General features: G+C 37.7%; 1 protein-coding gene across 1 annotated transcript in view; it reads right to left on the bottom strand.

Annotated features, from left to right (window-relative positions):
- Positions 1–16,643, bottom strand: part of LOC140204853 (histone acetyltransferase p300-like) — a 94,027-nt gene that overhangs the window by 33,194 nt on the left and 44,190 nt on the right. The window contains exons 9-15 of the mRNA XM_072271727.1: positions 14,718–14,835; positions 12,737–12,911; positions 11,132–11,209; positions 9,745–9,857; positions 7,363–7,521; positions 3,501–3,941; positions 162–347 (exon numbers count right to left, since the gene is read on the bottom strand). Of these exons, the coding sequence (XP_072127828.1) occupies positions 162–347; positions 3,501–3,941; positions 7,363–7,521; positions 9,745–9,857; positions 11,132–11,209; positions 12,737–12,911; positions 14,718–14,835 (1,270 nt within the window). The remainder of the gene's footprint in view (positions 1–161; positions 348–3,500; positions 3,942–7,362; positions 7,522–9,744; positions 9,858–11,131; positions 11,210–12,736; positions 12,912–14,717; positions 14,836–16,643) is intronic.

Raw genomic sequence — 16,643 nt, 5'->3', positions numbered from 1 at the left:
TTATACTTCAATCAGCTGAGAATACCAACAAAAGCCTGTAAGCATGAGGTCAATTGTTTTGGTTGGAGTCTGGGGGTCAAAATCAGCTTAGAAAACATTAAGATCTGGAAAGTACAAGTCCTTATTATTTAAAAAAAGCAGAAATAAATGCAATCTAGTACCTCCTGTTTAATTTCTTGTTTTAGTTCCACAGTTTCTGGCTCAGTTTCTTCCTCTTCTTGTTTTTCTTCCATCTTGACATCAGACATTGGTGCTTCAGGAGCAGTCTGTTGAGAATTTGTGTCTGTACTACTGACTGATGCTGGGGTCGATACTCGGCCGTCTGCACTCACTGCTGACTGTGAAAGCTAAAGCATGCCAATTATGATGAGTATATTGACAAGCAGCAGCCAATAAATTCCACATAAAACATTAAAAAAAGTAGTTTTAACATACAAGTTTCACAAAGTAATTCAATTTTAGAATCAACATGTCTCTTAACAGGGAACATTTTCTTCTGAAATGTAAATCAGAGACTGACAGTACTATTATGAAGCTATCCTGGAGAAAATATAGAGTCATAAAGGCTGTTTCTTTATGCCATGAGAAATGGAGTACTAAAGTGTTCCTGCTTTGGTTAAAAAGGGAGATCAGATTCCCACAGGCACTATGTACAGTTTTAGTCACTGAATCTCAAAGATCCATTAGTCATGAGGAAGGAGCAGCTCAGATTCAGGGCCTAAAAGATTATTAATTGTTTAAAAATGAATGCAAATTAATAAATTAGTTAAATTTACAAACCCCATTTCCAGAAAAGTTGGGATATTTTCCAAAATGCAATAAAAACAAAAATCTGTGATGTGTTAATTCACATGAACCTTTATTTAACTGACAAAAGTATAAAGAAAAGATTTTCAATAGTTTTACTGACCAACTTAATTGTATTTTGTAAACATACACAAATTTAGAATTTGATGGCTACAACACACTCAACAAAAGTTGGGACAGAGGCAGGTTTGCCATTGTGTTACATCACCTTTCCTTCTAATAACACTTTTTAATTGTTTTGGAACTGAGGATACTAATTGTAGTAGATTTGCAATGGGAAATTTTGTCCATTCTTGCTTGAAATAAGACTTCAGCTGCTCAACAGTCCGTGGTCTCCGTTGTCTGATTCTCCTCTTCATGATGCACCATACATTTTCAATAGGAGATAGATCTGGACTGGCAGCAGGCCAGTCAAGCACACGCACTCTGTGTCTACAAAGCCACGCTGTTGTAGCCCGTGCAGAATGTGGTCTAGCATTGTCCTGCTGAAATAAGCATGGATGTCCCGGGAAGAGACGTCGCCTTGATGGCAACATATGTCTCTCTAGAATCCTAATATACGCCTCAGAGTCAATGGTACCTTCACATACATGCAACTCATCCATGCCGTGGGCACTGATGCACCCCCATACCATCACAGATGCTGGCTTTTGCACCTTTCACTGATAACAATCTGGATGGTCGTTTTCATCTTTGGCATGGAAAACTCGACGCCCGTTTTCTCCCAAAAACTAGCTGAAATGTGGACTCATCTGACCACAGCACACGGTTCCACAGTCTTTCGGTCCATCTGAGATCAGCTCGGGCCCAGAGAACTCGCCGGCATTTCTCAATAGAGTTGATGTATGGCTTCCTCCTTGTGTAATACAGTTTCAAGTTGCATTTCTGGATGCAGCGACGGACTGTGTTGAGTGACAATGGTTTTCCGAAGTACTCCCGAGCCCAGGTGAGCACAAGGGGGTGAGCCATGACCCATCCTTGCTTGCAAAGACTGAGCCTTTGATGGACGCTACTTTTATACCCAGTCACGATACCTCACCTGCTACCAATTAGCCTGCTTAATGTGGAGTCTTCCAAACTGGTGTTACTTGAATATTCTGTGCACTTTCCAATCTTATTTTAACTCTGTCCCAACTTTTGTTGAGTGTGTTGCAGCCATCAAATTCTAAATTTGTGTATATTTACAAAATACAATTAAGTTGGTCAGTAAAACTACTGAAAATCTTTTCTTCGCACTTTTGTCAGTTAAATAAAGGTTCACGTGAATTAACATATCACAGATTTTTGTTTTTATTGCATTTTGGAAAATATCCCAACTTTTCTGGAAATGGGGGTTGTAAGCAAATAAAATGGTATAAAGGTATACCCAAAAGGGTATAATCTTACATTGAGGCATAGAACTGAGTGATTTGGATGCACTCTTAAATATAACAGTTCTTTGGAAATCTGGGAATTTCCTCCAAAAGATGAAAGCTGGTGAATAACAACAGTCAAACCTGAATTTATTTTCAGTTGACTTTCATGGAAGTGAGATATAGGTCAGCATTGAACTACATGAATGGCAAAAGAGTTCAATGTAACCAACACCATATGAGAAACGTCTGGCAGCTCTTGGGCTGTATTCCCTGGAGTTCAGGTGAATTTGGAAGTGGGGGGGGGGGGGAAGAGAGAAGAGAAAGGATCTCAGAAACATTCCGAATGTAAAAAGGCCTGAACAGATTAGATATGGCGAAGTTATTTCCCATGGTAGGGGAATCTAGGACAAGAAGGCACAACTTTAGGATTGAAGGACACCCATTTAGAACAGAGATGCTGGGAGGTTACTTAAGTCAGAGGGTGGTAAATCTGTGGAATTTGTTGCCATGAGCAGCTGTGGATGCCAATTCATTGGGTGCATTTAAGGCAGCGATAGGTAGGTTCTTGATTAGCCAGCGTATCAAAGGGTATGGGGAGAAGGCGGAGAGTGGGAATGACTGGAAGAATTGGATCAGCCTATGATTGAATGGCCTACTTCTGCTCCTATAGCTTATGGTCTTACACCTCTTTACTGGCCATCATCAAAACATAACTAAAGGTGAATTTCTCAAATTTCTAAAGTTTATCGATGATTTTAACACATTTTCCCTAAAAATCATATGACACTTAAATTTCAAAACAATATAATTAACTAAAATAATTTATATTCAGAATGCCAATAAATGTCAAAATTGTAAAGGTTTGAATACATATCAACTTCTGAGAAAATGAAGTACAATTTAGAAAAGTTATTTTCTTTTATATATTGAAGCTATTGGAAATAGAAAAAATATAACACTTGGGTTATATAACAAAAAGGAATAAAGATCAGATGGATATGAAAGAGTGACGTAAACTATAACTTAGCAAAATCACAATGATTAGATCACCAGCATCAAAGGGGAAATGTTACTTTGCACAACTGAGCTGGATTTAAGTTATAGGTGAGAAGGCAAGTGCTAATACGAGTTTCCCGGGCTCAGCACCTCACACCTGCCGAGTCAGGTCATTTTGTCAATTGTCTGAGTGACTTAAAAGATGTTAAGTGCTAAGGTAGGACAGCTAACAGAAATGGAAGAAAATACATTCGATATCTAAATATTTCAGTAGAACAGAGAGCTTTACATTCATCCAGGAAAGTTTGCATAATCATTAAATCACAATGACAATATACTCACAGGAGTACTGGGATGTTGAGGCTGTATTGGTGCAGTCGGTGTGGGTGTTGATGGGGTTGCATTCTGTTGCTGTGCTGCTGGGGGCGGTGGAGGTTGCTGCTGTTCCCGCTCTCGTTGCTGCTGCTTCTGCCCCGCTGTTACCTGGGATTGTGGAGGGACTGGTGGAGGAGGGGGGAGCTGCGTTTGTGGAGGTGTCTGAACTTGGGGAGGGGGAGGCATCGTTGGTGGTTGCGAATTAGGTGATGGTGTCTGCTGCCGCTGTTGAGGGGGAATGCTAGGTGGTGTCTGGTGAGGAGTAGGCGTCAGACTTCTTGGTCCAGGGGATGGAGAATTCTGATGAAGCGAAGGCTGAGAAAGAGGTGGTGGACAGCTGAACTGAGTATTCTGGACTCCTGGTTGCATGGAAGCAGAACTATTGACAGGTAACGAGGTGTTCTGAGCCTAATGAGTAAGAACACATAAAACAGAAGACATTAACCAAATATACTCATTAACTCAGGACTAAGTAAATTTACAATGGAATTATACAAAAACTGATATTTCCTATAAAAAAGATCAGCTGTCAAGTGAAAGCTTTTAGATTTAACATTTCTAGAAGTAGAATAAATTACAAGTTTATGAAGTAGAAAGCCTATATAAAAATAAAGTTAAATGCAAGACCAACATCAGAGAAAATACAGAATATCAGGGTGGCACAGTAGTGTGACTAGTTGAACCACTGCCTCAAAGCTCAAGTAAACCAAGTCTGATCATGCGCTGCCTTTGTGGAGTTTGCATGTTCTCCTTGTGAGCAGATAGAATCTCCTCTAGGTAGACTCATTTCCCCCACCATCCCAGACCTGTAGGTTACTAGGTTAAATGACTAATGTAATTTTTTCCTAGTGTGTAGGTGAGTGGTAGAAGTTGGGGTAAGGGAGGAGAATTGATGGGAACGTGGGGAGAAAAAGGTGAGATTAATGTGGAATTAATGTAAATGAGTGGCTGATACTCAGCATGTCAGAAGGCCCATATGATCCTAATGTGGTTGATGAAGCTTTATAAATTGAAAAAAAAAACAGAAATATTACGAAATTATGAAAAAAATGACACCTGAATCATAAGACACAAGATGTAAGGACCGGATGGATCTGAAATAATGCTCCACAAATATACTAACAATTAGTTTAAGAAGACTCTTGAGAGATTTAAAACTTAAAGTCGGTGTAAAGAATTGAATACAGGAAAGCCCCTATAGTAAATATAGAAAGAATAGGGACAAATAGGTAACAGAAGGAAAGGTTATGTTCAATGAGGGATCAAAGTGGCAATCTTTGCAATGGGCTGGAGGGTCAAAGGAAGTCTTACACGAGTACTTCTCACTTGTATTGTTTGGTGAAGGGAAATTGGCCCTGAAAGAATGTGCAAATCCTTAACCAAAAAATTGAAATGCTAAATAAGATTTGTTCACAGAATTTATATGAATAAAGGAAATAAAAACCAAATTAATTCTTTTTCACTTGTGATGCTTGATGCACACCCAGATAATATGCCTACATTGCAGAAAATTATGATATGGACTTTATTCTAGAAGCACAATCCCCTGTAACTTGGGGTTCACCTGAATTCTAAGGAAAGGGATGGTGGAATTCCAGGACAATTACCATTGAAAAGGAGGTACTAGATGTCACTGAAGGTGGATATATCCCCAAGGCCTGATGAGGTATATCTCAGTGTGCTGTGTGATATGAGGTAGGAAATCACTGGGGGTCTGAGAAATTTTCAAACCTTCTGGCTACAAGGGAGATGCAAGATGGACGATAATAAATGTTTTACTTTTAATTAACAGGTAGACAAGGAAAAGTCAGATAAGTACAGGCTAGTGGACTTAATATCAGTATCCAGATAATTACTGAAAAATAGACCGTAGCGCAGAATTTGTTCATTTTTTGTGTGGGAGGAGGGATTGGAGTGATGTGTCTGTTCAATATTTTGTTCATCTTTTTGTGCAGGGAGGGGGAATTTGGTGGGGTGGCTGATGATTATACTGCCTTTTTTTTTCGTTCTTGGTTTCATGGCTACCTGGAGAAGAAGAATTTCAGAGTTGCATACTTCAATAACAAACGAACCTTTGAACATTTTAATCAGAACACAGAGAGGCAGCCATTAATCAAGGATAGTCAGCATTAGTTTTTGGTTATACAAGGCCATGGGAATAATTTCACTGATTTTTTTTTTGAAGTGGGGACTCGTGTCACAAAAATTGGTGGTCTTTGGCTACATAATGACATAGATATTTCCATAAAATGGGGAGAGCAATGGCAGATGGAATTTAATCCGAAGGGAAGATCAGAAGCCAGAAGGGAAGCATTTAAATCTGTTATTTTGGATGCTATTTAATATGGGGTGATGGATCTGGAAAGACTACAGGGTAAGAAACTACCAAATGAATGATAGAAATAGAGGAAGTGCTAAGGAACATTCAAAGATTCTGGAAGGCAGTAGTGGCCAGGAAAGGTTTAATTTTTTTTAAAACCAGAAACCTAGTCATGTCCTGCTACACTTCTCAAAGCAGGCTGGGATTAACTCACTAGGATCTGGGGATTAATCCATGTTTAAGCCTACTAAAGCATCTCATACCTCTTCTTTTTCAATAATACATAAGATAGTTGACTTCACTATACAGTACATGGAATATAAAAAAGCAAAATGGTTATGGCGCAGGCATACAAAACATTAGTTTGCAACAACTACTGTATACAGTAAAACACACAGGAAGGATGTGATTGCAACAGAAAGAGTGCTAAGAAGATTCACTTGGAAATTGTTTGGGATGGAACATTTTAGCAAAAAAGAGACTGGACAGTTTGTTTCCCGAAAACTGGAAGGGTGGGGGAAACGAATGTGATTGGACTATTACAGAATTCTGAGGGGCATGGACAGTGAGAAACCTCTCCCCCTAGAAGACAGACATTTAAGGGGCACCTGATAAAGTGTTTTACTTCATCCAGATGGTGGATGAAATCTTAATTTCACTCCATGAGCAAGGTCCTCTTAACATTTTAGTCTTTACATATTAAATAGAAGACTATGGACAAAGCTGGAAAATGAGATTAGCACAGAAAGGACACAGGGGACTCAAGGGACTTCTGCTCTATCACTCTTAAACTGATAAAATCTGCAACATCCAGTAGCAGTTATAACTAATTTTTTGTTTGGAATAAAGCTGTTCCCTTTCCTCTGCCATTTACCTGGGCAATCTGGCATACGATTCAACTGCTGCATATTTCTAAATTAGGAGGTGGTCTACTTATTTTGTTCTTTTCAGTTCTTTTGCTGTATTTTTCCCCTTCAAAGCATGGATCTCTACATCTCTTATATGTGACCAGGTAAGGCTGCAAATTTAATGAAAGCATAATGGTTGGTTCTGAGATATGGGTTTTACCCACAATTTCCCCCAGCTGTCACTGTGAAATGGTGAAGATGAGAGGAACAGTTGAAACTCCTTTCCTGACATTTTTCTACTGGCTTAACGATGACAATAATTTAAATGTAATTAAGCAATACATTAACATGGTGACTTGAAGCCTATTCAGTAGAGATTGGAGAGAGAAAAAAAAACAACCCCGTACTTTACCCAACCTATGCACAATACTGAATACATGACCATCATTTGATATGGATTCAAACATGGTGAAATAATTCATTTCACATGGCTGCCCTGGAATTAATATTTGACATAATTTAAACAAGAGATTTTCCAGTATATTAATCAGATTTAAGATCTTGACTGTGGCACAGTCTTGAGATGGTGCTTAGTATATCTATACAGTTCTAAAATAGTAACCAACCACTGTGAATGCAAAGGAGGTACAAGATTTAATACCGGAGACATCACTGGCTGGTTGCTGGCTTGTGTCATGGTGGTACTACCAGAGTTTATTCCAGGAGAAGATACAGGAAACTGATTTGGGGTCAGAAATTGATTCTGGCTGGGATGCTGTGTAGCTATTGGCTGTGCCATTCTGGAAGTGGTTAATCCCATCTGTGCACAAAACAAAACATGTGGATGTAAGCGATGGGAGCCCATTCTCCTGACTTCTCCCTATAACCTTTGACACCCTTACTAATCAAGAACCTATCAACCTCCACCTTAATATTTCCAATGACACGGCCTCCACAGTTGACTGCTGTAATGAATTCCACAGATTCACCATATTCTGGCTGAAGAAATTCCTCCTCATCTCTGTTCTAAAGGGATGTCCTTATACTCTGAGGCTGTGTCCCCATTCCTAGACTTCACTATAGGAAACATCCTCTCCCCCGCCTCACCCACCACTCTACCCATGCCTTTCAATATTGGATAGGTCCCCTTTGAGATGAGATCCCCATTATTCTTCTAAACTCCATTGAGCACAGGTTCGGAGCCAAACACTCCTCATAAATTAACCCTTTCATTCCTGGGATAATTCTTATAAACCTTCTTGGTACCCTCTCCAATGCCTGCACATTCTTTCTTAAACAAGGGGTTCAAATCTTCTTTTATACTGTAAGTGTGGTCTAACCAATACTTTATAAATCCTCAGCACTAATTCCTTGCTTTCATACTCTCTAGTCCTCTTGAAATGAATGCTAACAACTCTTAACTGCAAATTATCCTTTAAGGAATCCTGCATCAGGACTCCAAATTCCCTTTGCACCTCTGATTTCCAAATCTGCTTCTGTTTCAAAAATAGCCCATGCCTTTATACTTTCTACAAAAGTGCATGACTATACACTTTCCTAAACAGTATCCATCTGCCACTTCTTTGCCCATTCTCCTAATCTGTCCAAATACTTCTGCAGACTCCCTGCTTCCCCAGCACTACTCCTCCACCTGGCTTTGTATCAACCACAAAGCCATCAATTCCATCATCCAGAACACTGACATACAAGGTGAAAAAATTAGTCCCAACACAGAACCCTGTAGAAAATCACTAGTCACTGGTAGAAAATCAGATAAGCTCATTTTGTTCATACTCTTTGCCTCCTGCAAGACACCCAATCCTCTTACCCATGCTGGTATCTTTCCTGTAATAACGAGGGTTATCATCTCATTTAGCAGCCTCATGGACAGCACCATCTTCTGAAAATGCAGATAACCAACATCCACTGACCCTCTTTTGTCTCTCCTGCCTGTTATTTCCTCAAAGAATTCTAACAGATTTGTCAGGCAAGATTTCCTCTTCAGGAAACCGTACTGACTTCAGCCTATTTTATCATGCACCCCAAGTATCCTGAAATCTCACCTTCAATAATGGATTCTAACACTTTGCAAACCACCAGCCAACAGGTCTATAAACTTCCTGTATTTTGCCTCCTTCCTTTCTTGTAGATTGGAGTGGCACTTGCAACTTTCAAGTCCTTCAGAACCATTACAGAATGTACTGATTCTTGAAAGATCATTTCTAATGCCTTCACAATCTCTTCAGCTGGTCCAGGTGACTATCTACCTTCAGACCTTTTAGCTTCCCAAGTACCTTCTCCTTAGAAATATTAAATACACTCTTCTGCACCCCTCCCCCCATCGACATGCTTAAATTTCTGGCATATTCTTGGTATCTTCCACAGTGAAGCCTAATGCAAAGTACTTATTCAGTTCGTCCACTATTTCTTTTATTGTCCATTACACCCTATCCTGCTTCACTTTTCAGCTGCACAATATCCACTCTTGCCTCTATTTTACTCTTTATAAGTCTGAAAAAAACATGTGGTATTCTCTTTTATATCATTGGCAACCTTACCCCCATATTTCACCTTTTCGCTCCTTATTGCTTTTTAGTTATCTTCTGTTGGTTTGTAAAAGCTTTTAATGCATTTAAAAGCATTCCATTCAATGCTTTACTATGCTTGGTAGCAACTAGTTTCAAGATGGACTGCCATTTTTAAGTGGGTTGCCTTTTATTCCTTCACTGAGATTTAACATACAGCGAAAACTTTATTCATGGTATCATAACGAGTTTTACCATACAACAACTACGTTTTGATGTTCACTTAATCTGCTTTGAATCCAACTTGACATAATGTAAACCCTATATTCATTCATAAACTAAACTAGGCCTGGATTAAAACTGTTGAGGGCCAAATAAATAATAATCTAGTACTGAATATGCATCATTTAGTAATAACAATCCTTAGTTTTGCTTCTAAAAACCGCCATAAATTTACCGACACTTGTGAAATGGAGAAGCTTTAAAGACAATTATGGCAGGAAAAATTCAAACCAAACCTGATTCATGGGTCCTGTTTGCGTCATCTGTCCTGGATGGGGTAATGGAGGATTTAAGCGTTGTCCCAGACCACCCATCTGCATACTGCTCATTGGTGGAAACTGATTCATTCCTGGATTGAACACAGTAACAAAACATGCACATTTTAAAATTAAAGAAAAATTAAACATTATTCAGACCAACACCAAAGAAATTGAAAATAGACAGAATTTTAAGTAGCCAGCAGAAACATTAGCTTCAAAATTGTCATCTCAAACCTGCTGGGAGATTCTTGTGCCCCAATTTTCCACAAATTTAACAAAAGCCTCTTTACACAATTTTACATGGTTATATATAACAGCAGAATCTTGCATTTTAATACCTTCATTAAAAGTAATGAAAATAACGGGATCAAAATTCTTTACCACCATTACCAACCAGCAACCTTCAGTATTTTACTTCAGCGAACGTTTCAAACACAAACTCTAGGAAATCTGTATTAATGTAATGTAATTTATCTAACAATTCAGGAGATCCAGGAGTACAAAATTATGAAAATGAATCCAATTAAATTTGGTAATATACAACTTGTTTCAGAAAATGTCAAGAAAACATCCGGTTTGCCAGTAACACCTTTAGTAATGCCTCAAGAACTGAACTCACCACCTAACTACGTTGGTTAGCAAGTGAATCCACGTAACCGTGCTACCACAGGCCAAAGTAGAACTGGTAGTTAATACTGTAAACCCCAAGACAAGTACTAAAGTAGATACTGAACTTCAATGTAGCCTTATTATATATTAACATGCAAGTATTTCAGCTGAATCTCCGTATAAATTAATGGAAAAATTGTATTAATGTAGGAAAATGCTACTATAGAGGCTTAAAATATCAGTAGATCAGTGCAATGTAAAGTACATAGACATTTTTAAGTCCTTTGTAGAGCCTCAGTTTAGAATGTGTACTTCTTTTATTCACCGAAATATAGCCTCTTCAACATTAGACAGTTATTTCCTTTAATCTGTTGTGCTGAACCCCAAATAACTCTGATACAACCATTGCACAAATAATTACAGCACACCGAAGATAAATGCCAATGAAACATCTTAAGAACTGTAGTTAAAATGGTAAGGCTATCACTGGTAACTCCTCAATTCATTCAAAAATCAGACTATCTATCTGCACGCTGTTGTAAATAAGGCAATTATCTTTTAACCACATAAATGAGAAACTACAAAAGACATTTATGACCAAACCGTACAAATCAATGTAATCATAAATACATTATTGCAGAGAGACTGAAGACTTTGAAAAGAAGATGTGATAATTTGAAAAAATGTACAGCATAATTCAATAGACCAATCACAATTCTACACATGAAATGCATTTTGAAAAGTTTTGTTTTACCACTCGGGGTCTGCATCCGGTTCATGATCTGACTTGGCACATTTGGCCGCATAAGGGTTGGGTCAGAAAGTGGTCCATCTGAAATGCAACAGGATCAGGTGTAAACTAAATGCAGTAAAATGTCAGAACAATGCAAAAACAAGATACTTTACCTACCAAGTGAGCAGGGGAGGTATACACTATTGCCAGGTATGTTAATTTTTTCTTTTGTTTTTTTCACTATTTGTGTTTATAATAATTCTGGGTACTGTATATATGAAGACCTCTAAATCAAGTGTATTTTCACACAATATTAACAGCTTCAATCTTTATAAGTATATTAAAAGTGTACAAATATGTAGAAAGTAAGAATACACAACAGGTTTTTAAACATTGTCTGTGGAGATGCATTATCTGACATCCATGGCTGGCTTCTCCTTCTAGTGACAGTCATCTTCCAAGCAGGAACACTACGTACATAACCCCAATAGCATTGCTAAGGAGTAACAATGTTCATTCTTTTGTTTTGTAATGGCTCACTTAAGAGCCCTTCTTCCTCTGCAGAAGATAAGGAGAGAGGTATCCAGCTTTAATTTGAAAATGTGCATATGCACAATGCATTCTAAACTGAGAAAAAGCGAATAGGTTATCACTTTCAGAAGAGGATGCAACATCCGCACTCAAGAAAAACACACACTCACTAGCCCGCTCAATGCCTTCTCTAATCCAATGCAATTATGCCCTTCGACTTCCATTAGTCATTAAAAATACTGCAATTAAGAGTACAATTCCCAAGACCAGGTGCAAAGTTATAAGTTTATTATAACTGTTAATAAAAGTTATACATGAATCTTGAGATAATTTTAAATTTTGTCATGCACAGCTGTGAATGAGTACAATAATGTGTCACCAAGTTGCTAAGTTCAAGGCGTTTTCATATTTTGACCCCTTTTCTGACTTAAGGGCCAGACACTAAATGCCATATGTGCCTTTTCTCTTTAAAGATGCTGATCAACAGGAACGACGCCAGCACTTTTCCTACTTTTACACCAAATACCTTCTTTGAGTTGTTAATAAAATACAGTAGCATTGAACACTTAAGTCCCAAGTCCCAAGCTGAATACTGCTGTGGACTAAGTGCATGAACACAATGTCCAGCTCTTATCTGGAACTGAAACAAGTTTATAGCAGGGGTCATCTAACAATGGTTTCCTTTATTAATCTAGGCTATTATAATGAACATGCTCTTTAACCAGCTTCATCAGACACCAGCTAATGAAGCTAATGTCCAAAAATTATTCATAAGTACACTGAATTATCAATTGCATTCTGTTTAATGCTTTCAAGGAGACAAACTTATTTTGTTAATAAACTGATTTGAGTTACGTGAATTAAAATGAGCAAGTCACTTCAATGACATGCCCGATAACTGAAAATTATGGTCATGTTTAATAATTAGCCAAAAAAGTGTATTTGTTTTTACATAATAGCCAAGTTACAGCACTATAAAAATGGAAAAAAATCCAGTCCTTCAACAATTTGCTTAATGTAAATGAACTGGAGTTCCATTAATGAATTCACATTTCAAGAAATGTTATGGAAGTGTGTAAAACTCTGGCTTCTTACTTGGAGGGAGTCCACTCTGCAACTGTGTCATGCTAGGGGGCTGGGCTCCTCCTGTAGATAACAGACCACTTTGGTTTGGCATCACACCCTGTTTCTGTAACCTAGTGCGGCGCTTTTCTTCAAGTTCTTTCTGAATCTTGTAGATCTTCTCAGCCAGCAGATGATAGTACTCAGCCTGAATTTACAAAGATAAATTTGTTTTTATTTTAATACAAGGATGTCAAGAAACTCTGATTATTACAAACAAAAAAGCAGCAAGATCAGAGAAAGGAATGAACCTAGAGGTTCCAAAAGAGAGCAGTACAAATTAGTGGCTTCCTTGCCTGCTACCAGTGTACATTTGAACCTAATGCAAAAGTGGCAATGTTTCCTTTTCATTCACAAGCTGTTATAATAGCCCCATGCATTCTAACTCTGTAAAGAAAATGTGACCATAGAATTGCTATTAGCTTGTTTGACCAGAGTATTGCATCCTTTTACATGGTTGAAGTAATGACACTAATGAAATGCTGGCCTATACACTCAGTGGCCACTTCATTAGGTACACATGCTTGTAATGCAAATATCTAATCAGCCAATGATGTGGCAGCATCTCAATGCATAAAAGCATGCAGACATGGTCAGGGTACAGTTGAATCAGAATCAGGTATATGTCATAAAAGTTGTTATTTTGCAGCAGCAATACATATTAATAAAAGACTATAAATCACATTACGAAATATGTACACAAACTTAAATCTGTAGTGCACAAAGAGTACAAAGAGGAAAAACAAAATGAAGTAGTGTACATTGAGAAATCTCATGGCAGAGGGGAAGAGGCTATTTCTGAAATGAGCTTGTCTTCAGGATCTTGTACCTCCTCCTTGATGGTAGTAATGAGGAGTGGACCTAGGTGATGGGGGTCCTTAATGATGGATACTGCCCTTTTGAGACATTGCTTTTTGAAGGTGTCCTCAATGCTGGGAAGGCTAGTGCCCATGTTGGAACTGGCTGAGTTTACAACTTTCTGAACATAAACTGCTGTTTAGACGAAACATCAGAATGGAGAAGAAATGTTATCCAAGTGACTTTGATTGTGAAATGATTGTAGATGCCAGATGGGGTAGTTTGAGTATCTCAGAAACTGATCTTCTGGAGTTTTCACATGGAATGTTTTACAGAGAATGGCATGAAAAACAAGAAAAAAGAACACCCGGTGAGGAGCATTTCTGTGGCTGGAGATACTTAATAAATTGGCCACTGATTGTAAATGTCATACAAAAACACATCCAGAGTGTTGACAGTCAGCTCATGTACCTCACCTCCAGATGGATAAATTGCTCTTAGAGAGAATGTAGGATAGATTTACCACAGTGAAGAGAGCTTGCAAATTAGGGTCAAAATTCTTTGAATTTGAGGAAGATTGACTTAATCAAAGTTTTATCAGTATTAAGAGAATCCATTAGTCTGACAGCACTATTACCTTGGAGGTGGGCAGAGGCAAAGAGACTTCCATAAATTGCCGATAAATAGCCTATTTTTGAAGGATGGTTGTTGTTTTGAACTCTTCCACACTTCTCTATGGACATTAGGTTAATCGCTGATTTTAAATATTGGCTGAGGACTTCTTTTTTTCCAAACCAAGATTTAAGGGATATGGAGAAAAGGCAGAGCTATAGATATAGACTAGCCATGACCTCAATGAATGCTTGTATAGGCTCAAAGAGCTAATTGGCCTACTCGCATTCTTATTAGTTATTTAAATATACCTATTTTTGATAAAAGTACAGAATGGTTGTAACGGGTACTATTCACTTAACAGTTCTATATCATTTAATCTATAATTAGTATTCTGTGCAATTCATTTTTCAAATAGCTCACAACATACATGCTTGCACATTTAACATAATAGACCAGAAAGAAACAATCCCAGGTTTTCCACTGTAACAAGTTGAAACTATTACACCTATTACCCCTAGAAAAATATTAAATTATGACTTACCCTGCTGTTGGCAGACTCATACATGTCACCTTCGACTTTTCTTGCATAAGCCACCAGGTTTTCCATTCGCCTGTCTTTTAATGCTGCTGGATCAGGTGTTGGGAATATGGCTTGAACTCTGCATTAAATGAAGTAATGATTTAAAACTTAGGTGCAAACTAGGCAAAATTTTTTGAAGTGAACTTGAAACAGGCAGCATTAAACTTTAATTTAAATGGCAGTTTCCTTAAAAATCCATAATTGTCAACTTAGCCACCTTCAAATTTAATTCAGTCACAAATTTAGCATGTGACACTGCACTGCACGCAGAACATACTTATTTTGCATGCAGAAAACATTATTAACAATGTATTTAGAACAATAAAACAAAGTACAATGAGGTAGCCATGTTCTATTCAAAGTAAATCTATTATCAATGCAGATGTGTCACCATATACTACCCTGAAATTCATTTTATTGCAGGCATTCATGGTAGAACAAAGAAATACAATAGAATCATTGAAAAACTACAAAGGCTGACAAACACAATGTGCTAAAGACAAACTGTACAAATGCAAAGAAACTCAAACTATAAACAAATAAATGCTGAGAACATGAGTTGTACAGTCTTTGAAAGTTGAGTTTTTAGATTGTGAAATCAGTTTGGTGTTGAGGTGAGTGAAGTTGACCATGCTGGTTCAGGAGCCTGATGGTTAAAGAATAATAATTGTTCCTGAACCTGGTGGTGTGGTGTCAAATGTCCTCAGTATCAAATATCCCACAACAGGGGTATTTCAAGGGAACTTAGTTACTGAAAAGCTTCCCATTATTCTATACATTTATTGCCCTCTACAGTTAAGCTATACATTGAAGCAATTTTGCCTCTTCCGGATCCCATTAGTTCCTTCTTGCTGCTTCCCCCCCCCCCCCCCATAGCTTTGTAAACCTTTCCCCTTTCCAATATTCATCCAACAGTTTCCTTCTGAAAATTGTTAATAAATCTGCTACTATCACCTTTTCAGACTTTTGCACTGTGGAAATGTCATTTTTCTTCACATTGCACCTGGTTCTTTTGCCGAGAATCTTATATTGGTAATTTCTGGTTACTGCTTCATCTGACTATAGAAGCAGTTGTTCCTCCTCACTCTATTAATACCATCTGTGAATTTGAATGTCTTTATCAAAACTTCTTTAATGCTTCTCTAATCAAAGAAAAACATTTAGCTTCTTCAGTTTTCACAAAACTGGAGATTCTTAGACAGCTATGATTCGTGTAGGCTTCTTTATCAGCCTTTTTTAGGGCTTGAGATCCTTCCTAGAGCATGATTAACTTTATGTACTTTTCTCTCTCAGCTTCCATTGACAAAACTAAAGATCTTAAAAAGACGTTACAATTTGAAACAGACATACACATACATGCCAGGTTGTTGTTCTGAATTCCATTTTAAAACTATACTTCTCATTTACTTGGCTTATTGCTCTTATTCAAAAAATGTGTTTCTACTTTAATCTGTTACCTATCCAATTTATTACGTCTTCCAAAAGTTCAATGATTTATTCATTTACTACATTTCTAATTGCTTATATCCCATCCCCTGCTCATCTATAGCAATCTAAAATAAGATTTTATTATTATAAGGAGGACTAGATTTTGCTGTACCATGAGTCACAACTGCACATAATTGGCAGCAATTTTTGGAACATCACTGGGGACAGTACGGTGCAGCAAATCCAGAATATATTGAGGAAGTGAAAAGCTGCAGTGGGCTACATCAGATGGAGTGGGAATGCACGCAACAGATCCTGTGCTGATCAGAGGCAGTGCTGGAAATGCTTCCTTATTTGATTTAAGTAGAAGAAAATAGCCTCAAGAAACTCTAATTATTCTTATTCTTGGTAAAAAAAAAACCAAAGTTTCTTCAGTGTTAAATATTTTAAAGCTATTTT

This window comes from Mobula birostris, chromosome 11 (assembly GCF_030028105.1).
Source record: "Mobula birostris isolate sMobBir1 chromosome 11, sMobBir1.hap1, whole genome shotgun sequence".
NCBI classification, from domain to species: Eukaryota; Metazoa; Chordata; class Chondrichthyes; order Myliobatiformes; family Myliobatidae; genus Mobula; species Mobula birostris.
This window is presented reverse-complemented; position numbering and strand designations above follow the sequence as displayed.